Genomic DNA, 8,006 nt, shown 5'->3' on the forward strand with positions numbered 1-8,006 from the left:
CAAAGTAAATTATATCAAAAATTCAAGTTTTAATCTCAAATTCGCATTTACCCTACCCATTTTCTTGGACTATTTTTAATATCTATACTAATTTTATAGTTTATGAGAATTTTATATATTAGGTCCTACTAATCCTACAAATATCCTACTATCCTACTTATATTATAAATGCGAAAGTTTGTGAGGATGTTTGTATGTTTGTTACTCTTTCACGCAAAAACTAATGAATCGATTGCAAGGAAATTTAATACGTAGGTAGCTGGACAACTTGAATAACACATAGGTAACATTTTGTCCTGACATTCCTACGGGATACAGAATTGACAGAATTGAGAACCGCGGGGCGCAGCTAGTTATTTATAATTTAAATTTCTTTGTTCATTCGAAGAATGGTGTAATTCTTAAACACTTGATTATCCTGTTTATGCCATATTTCTTTTTAACATTTTACCGAATGAAAAAATGTTTACATTTTGATACACTGATATATAGAAAGTTAGACAGGATAGAATGACACCGGTAGGATGTGAATTGTGCTGTATTATTCCTGAAAAATCCCTTTTCCTTGCGGATGGTACAATATAATATGTTTTTCTGTACTAATATTATAAAGAGGAAAGATTTGATTTTATGTTTGTTTGTAATGGATAAACTCAAAAACTACTGTACCGATTTTAAAAATTCTTTCACAATTAGAAAGCTGCTATTTGCAGAGTGACATAAGCTATATATATTTACCACGAGCAAAGCCGAGGCGAACTGCTAGTTAAAAATAAGATTTAAAAACATAAATGGTCAGTACAGAGTACATTAAATACTTGTGAAGGGAGGATAGAAGTAATTCATAACTGTTTGGTGTTCGGCGATATAAATTGTATTCCATTTTCATTTATTTTGAAAGTTTTATCGAAACGAGTAAAAATATTTATGCATACAAGTTAAGATAATCAATTTTATGCAGAACATGCAAACTTCTAATATAATAATGATATAAGGTAATTTTTGATCATAGAATTAAAAATCACCTATTAAGCCTTACAAAGCCTTGTTAAATTTAGCTAACAACCCAACAATAATTAGTCATTAAAACTCCAGAAACACTAAATTGAATCATCCGGCTTAATTAAGTGTTAATAACACAGTTCTCAGACTAGCAACATCGAATTCATTAGTATCACCAATTTGCGCTGTTATCAACAGCTATAGGTCATTGACTTCGCATGTCAACTTGTTTTGTTTTGTATACCAAGCTAATATTCTCAAGGAATGTTTTATCTATTATCACGATAAACACAAAATTTGCGTGCTATGCAAAAATCAACTCAACTACATATGAAATTGAGTGAATAAAAGCAAGATTTGGGTGCGGTTGGATTATGTAGATTTCGATCGTTTGTTTTGCTTCATTATACGTGTTAAAACCAGTTGAGTTTTGTATAGAAACATTTGGCTAATAAATAAGACAGGCTCAGATTGTTTCGAATTTTCTTTTAAAATTCTCTTGTATCGATCTCCAATATATTTTAGAATACATGTTCTACTCAGCTTATTAGGTATGTCAATTTCTAATACACACACCTATCTCCTACTAGCGTTCCGCCCCGGCTTCACGCGTGGTAAGTTTTTTTTTCTCCATAACAACCTTCCTTGTGCTTTAATACAAACTTTAAAAAAATATTAGCCGAATTGGTCAAGCCGTATTCGAGTTTTACGCTAAGCAACACGTTTGGTGATTTATTTTTATTTATATAGAAGATTTGAATCCTATTAGGCTTCGATTTTACAACAAATTATTCCTTATCCTTCTCGATTAGTATAGTATCTATATACTGATATTGACCATAAACCATTCAAAGACATAACAAACTGGACATGACCGATAAGCAACTTAATTATTTTCACAATGAAATTATGAAATTTTTACCATAATTATATATACATACATAATTACTATATACTATATATAATAACAAACACATTATTTTCAGATAATCTTTCACGATCGGAAGGTAAAGATAGCAATAAGTGATAAGATTAAATTGCATTACAAAAGTTTCAATTAAATTGTTAATACAAATCATTATAAAATGATTCCATTTGAGACGGTAGAAGAATTAATGGAAATAATTTTTATTTCAATAACATCCATCAGAACAAACAAGAGGAAAACTTTTACATAATAAATCTCGATAAATTTTCATCAAGGCGAAAACAATTGCTAGATGAATTATGATTAGTTGGCGTTAAAACACACGAACGAGTTCATAGGAATGACGTTGAGGCTTGATTGTGACGTCACCGAGTCAATGGCACGGACACGTAACGGTCACCACTGTTTTAGTAATGTCGGATGCTTCATTACACAAAACAGAAATAAAATTTTGTAGTTTTGGTTATAGGTACGATAAAGGGTAGCAGAATTTGTTTAGTCATTATCTTAGTTAACTATGTCTCTTAATATTAGACAAGAAGTACCTAAATTTTCTTGAAAAGTTTATTAGCGTACCAAAAAAGAAAGCTAGGTAAGCAATTAGACTAAACATAATTTGATGAAAGATAATTTCCCGTGAAATATAAATTATTTTTATGTAAGTTTAGTTGTATATATAGGACATTCACGCAAAAACGGAATATCGATTTGGACGAAATTTTAACATATTATACAGCATACCTACCCCATATACCCCAACCAAACCAGGTCGATCAGATTATTATCCGACGTAAAAAGTAAATATGTAATTCCGTACGATGTATATTATTTTAGACATAATTATGCGTATAGTTTATACTCAAAGAACTGAAACAATAAAAGTGGTTTAACAAAAAAATTTAAATAATCATTTGCTAGAACAATGGCTGTATACAAGTTCTCGTTTTTGCTCGAGCTAGAATGTAACTGGTACCTCCAACACGAATACAACTCAGACGTACAACACCGAATAGAATGCAGCAAAAAACTATATATGACGAACAACGTCTATAATATAAAGCAAAGGAACCAATATGGTGCCCGGAAGGATGCCAAAATAAATATCAGCTGACCTATTTAAGTTTGAATATGATGTTATTGTATTCTATATTCGAAATTATGTTACTGCGGATATTGAATTCTAAGAACAAATTGTCACGTCGTATTTTTATTGATAATTCTATCGATCACGTATTAGTCACTACCGTTACATTTAAGCTGTTTTAGCGAATTAAGACACATAATATTTACTTGTTGATGTTGTTTTTACTTTCATATTGTTACCGATAATTGAATGACATTATTTGCCATTTTATTGTATCGCCTGGTAAACAAACGAAATTATATGTATCATTCAATCCCATTATATAATATAGTACGGATAAGAAAAGCTGTAGTCAAATTCACACTTAGCCGAAGCGAATGAGACTAGAAATTAGATCATTATTTAGATTTTTTACGAATTAAAAATTTGATCGATTTTAAAAATTCTCATACCAATAGAAATTTACATTGTTACTACCTATCATAGGCTTCTATCTCTTTTTAATCTCAAATCACTCTTGGTGAAGCCGGGATAAAAATTCCTTCAAGCAAACTTACCTAAGTTGTATAAGATCACCCAGCTCAGCGGGCAGCGTCCTCAGCTTGTTGTTGGACATGTCCAGTGTGTGCAGATTTACCAGCTGGCTGATGTCCGGCGGGATCCGTTGCAGGGAATTGTCGTTGAGGTACAACGCTGTCAAATGCGTCAGTTGGAACAGTTGGGGCGCTAGAGCGCGCACACCTCCTGTTATCTGTAAATGTTTGGGACGAGATTAAATCTTTCGTACGTGTTTTTTTTTCAATTCAGGTAGCTTATCTTGAAATAATATTATTTTATGTACGATAAATTAACTAAAAATATTGTTAATCATACATTGGAACCCAATGCTAACTTAATAAAAAATAATCTCTTAAAACATCGTACCATTAATTTTTTATCAAAATATACAAAAAATTAAAACCTATTCACTATTCAATATATTTTATGTACATAAACTATGTTCGCTGTTTGTTTATTAATAATGTTCATCGAGTAACGTTTTGTTAAGACCTATTTGCTAACATATCCGAAATAACTAAGGACATCATAAATCTCTTTATTCCAGTACCTACAGTTGCGACAACATCTCCATTATGAATCGCGATTGTCCCGCTTCTGCTGCATAAACAGATTGGACGTGTTTATAGAATGATACTACGCAACTAGTGCTGTTTTGCAAAAACTATAACATAATTTGTACCCAGTATAGAATTGTTCTTCTTATAGAATAATTTTATAACAACATCAGTGCAATTTCTTGAAGCGGCGAATAACTATCCATTTAATTGAAGCAAAGTTTTTCACAACACGCCTATTTTAATTCTTGAAATACTCTCGTTGATTTAGTTAGCATTTCGTTTCAAGATTTCCATTTAGCTCCGTGTATGGGCATTAATTCTGAACATGAAAGTCTGATTTAATTACGTAATACTATCAACAATACGCCTCATTAGACACACTAATTAACACATTCTAAACATGTCCTAAACAGTCGAATCCATTCATTAACTACACAAACACAGCCCATTATTACACGCTTTTTATTAGCTTCACCTGTATGTTTGTTTGTTTGTATGTTTGTTTGTTTGTAACTGACTTCTTTGGGCGCGATTTTGACCCACTTTAAACGGCCAGATTTCGTTCAAACTTTGTAGATTTATTGAGGACCGATGACAATACACTAATTTGATAAAATTATTCCAGTTTTCAATTTGCAAAATATGATTTTTGTTAAAGCGTGTTTTATAGTTTTTTTAAACTATTATATTTTATTTTTATACCGTAACATGTCGTGGTTACTTACCGTGTACGTAAAATGTGTTTGTAATTTAAATGGCTCACTGTAAAATTATATTGCTTCGGATACAACTGTCAGATATTTAACAGTAGATTATGAGAGGATTATGAAGCATTTAACAATTTTCGTAAAACTCATAAAAGGAGAAGGTTCTAAATTCGATCGTTTTTTTTTTTTGTTTTTCCGTGTATGAGGTTTATATATCATACCTTTTTGGGCAGTGAACAGATAGCTTTTGACTACTCTTTTTACATTCAAAAGCTGTTTTCCTCTATAATTGATTAGCTGGTCGCCCCTGCTTTGCACGTGCAGTTTTCTAATCGTGATATAAGTTTTGAAATCGGTCCAATCGTTTTGCGTGAAAACGTTAAAAACATTCAAAAACACTAAAGTTTCCTCTGTATAATATTAGTGTAGATAGACAATCCAAGACAGAAAAAAAACAAAGCAAATAATTTCCTGAGACTGCGCTTGCGTCCAACCAAACGCAGTTTCTCTAATATAATTTAAGATATAAGATATAGATATCTAGTAAAAAATCTATGAATCTCACCTCAAGCGTAGTCCAGCCACCGCGCCTCCCAGATGCCCGCTCCGCCTCCGACATGATGTGGTACGTGCGCCCGCTAGCGCCCTCATGCTTGTCTTTATTGCGAGACATTCTGTCACCTGCAGCGTGCCCGTAAATAGCAATTAATATTATGCACACACATTGGGGAAGCTACGATTTATATTATGGATTTTACCCGCATTATTCTATGATTTACAACCTATGGACTATACTGATCCTCTAATGCTGCCGATCGTTATGTATGACCTGTTAGTAGTAGACTATTTAAAATTTACTTAGCCAAGTAATTGGTGTATTTTAACATTATAACTAATGCTTAAAACAACGTATTTAAATCTATAAAGGAAACTATTCGTACCGTCAAGATAAAGGAACAATCTTATAATCGTCTACAGGTTAAATAACATATAAATATACAATTCGCAACAACTAGATCTTAAAAGGAAACTCAAATAAATGGCCAGTTATTTAAATGGAGACCATTATTGTAGTAATGTCACCGCTCGCTGTCTCCATCATTGTATAATCAAGCCTTATTGACTGGAATGGTTATTGACAAAATTATTATCGCGCCAATTTTACGTCTAGATTTATATATTACAAACCTATTGAATAGTAAGCTTGACCCCGACATACAAAGTTGAAGTAAACGGTTAATCCTTTAATTACAACTTCGCAGCGTTCAATCACGCAATGGTGTCGGAGGTAGCGTATTTTGTACACTTATAAAACAAACTGAGCAACAGCAACTTACGTAACATCGCTGTTCGAACAAAAACCAATAAAAGCGCCGCTTTCGCGGTAACCTCTTGAATTTTCCTAGCGAATTACACAAGTGTCTAGTATTGTAAAAGTTGTTACTATGTGAGATAATAATACTGGATAAAAACACGAAATCGTAGATCTGGAACGGTGTCATATGACGCTTACGATTGCATTCTAGGAACAGACGACAAGATGGAAATGAATATTTAGTTAAAATATAAACAAACAGATTTTTAACAAATTCTTTCCATTCAGCGAAACATTTTATGAATCATCAATAAATATCTTATAAATTAAAATTAAAATTATCACAAAAGGTTACATATTCGAAATATTATCCTTAACGCTTTAGTGTATTTAAAAAGAAAGGGTAAACCCTAATGGTGCCACGATTGGTATTTTGAGACAACCCAATAATGGAGTGTTATCTTTTCATAGTTCATGCGTGTAGGTGCATTGTTATCATTATTCTAACAAAATTTTCAAAAGACTAAGCTTAGATCCTGAAATATAATATTCACATCCTTCCGTCTAATTATTGGGTTAAAATAATAACTGTCGTCTTAATTTCCACATCATTATTAGGTATAGAAGAAATAGCTTAGCTGTAGAAACCGTAGCTGAAGTTTTATTTTTTGTTGTCTTTGAGTTTGCTTCTAACGAGTTTTGTGTATCCTATCCACCGCAGTTGGACAGTAATCTAACCTGCAGTACGCTTGCATTGCTGACAATTTTATGCGCTTCATTATTCAGGAGCAAGTTTTGCAATACGCGAGTAAATCGAAGCTGCTCTCTGTCAATGACACAATAATCGTTTGACCCACTCCGAGCATTACCGCGAAGCGATTGAATACGCCACAACATTCATATTTGCACTTTCACGTAAACATCTGTATTAATTAGGCGCCAATACCTCTTCGAATTTTAAATATTGCGAAATGGTTTGCAAACACTAGTCAGCCGGCATAAACCTTAAACCCCTATGTTAAGGCGCGTTCCAAGATGTGTTGAAATGTAAAGAACTCTAATGCTTATTCTGACTGAAGTGGCCTTTTTAGTGCGGCGATATGTATTTGTGTCATTGCATCCTATCAGGGCCGGAGGAGAGGAGACCGACCGTTTTCCTTTGCGCTGTGCGCTTATAATTATCCTGTATGCATTACGATAACTACATATTATGGACATTTTATCATTATGTAAATGAAAACTATGGGAATAAAACTATTTTAATGGCCGATCCAGCCAACATCAACTATCAACAAAGAACAAATCACACTAATATAAATGTGAAAGTTTATTTGTTTGGATGTTTGTCCGTCAATCATGTTGAAACTACTGAAAGGATTTTGATGAAATTTCGTATAAAGTCAAGGTATGAGCTGACTTGGGCGATAGGATACTTTTTATCCCGATAAACTTTACTCTATAAGACAAAATCAGTCATAATAAGAAACATACCAAATCAGTATCCACTAGTTTACGACACTAAATTGTAGCTAAAATTACTGGTACACATATATGCTTTATTCTCAATAAAATGTTGTAAGAGATTGTAACTAATAAAAAAAATATGCATCCAAGTCATCTTTTACCTATTTAATTTGTTCCCTCATACACCAGTTAGAACCTTGTTGAATACTCAATTTCGAAAAACAATTTTATTTTAATATGTGCCGTTTAATGAGAATTTGCAAGGCGACCGTAAACGATGCGTACAATTTCGTAACCGCGAAAAGAATTATTCTCTGCTATACTTAGTCTGGCCATAAATACTGTTACACTTAATTATAAAAAAATATTACATTTGAATTTCGAATCT

At 32.5% G+C, this 8,006-nt stretch overlaps 1 protein-coding gene across 4 annotated transcripts in view; it reads right to left on the reverse strand.

The window, feature by feature from the left end:
- The window catches only part of LOC119836389 (CCR4-NOT transcription complex subunit 6), a 176,845-nt gene extending 171,313 nt beyond the window's left edge, over window positions 1-5,532 (reverse strand). For all 4 annotated transcript variants that reach the window (XM_038361721.1, XM_038361706.1, XM_038361712.1 and 1 more), the window contains exons 1-2: window positions 5,405-5,532; window positions 3,572-3,765 (exon numbers count right to left, since the gene is read on the reverse strand). In XM_038361721.1, the coding sequence (XP_038217649.1) occupies window positions 3,572-3,765; window positions 5,405-5,512 (302 nt within the window). In that variant the 5' untranslated portion in view covers window positions 5,513-5,532. The remainder of the gene's footprint in view (window positions 1-3,571; window positions 3,766-5,404) is intronic.
- Between the last annotated feature and the right edge of the window lie 2,474 nt (window positions 5,533-8,006).

This window comes from Zerene cesonia, chromosome 3, assembly GCF_012273895.1.
Source record: "Zerene cesonia ecotype Mississippi chromosome 3, Zerene_cesonia_1.1, whole genome shotgun sequence".
Taxonomy (NCBI): Eukaryota; Metazoa; Arthropoda; class Insecta; order Lepidoptera; family Pieridae; genus Zerene; species Zerene cesonia.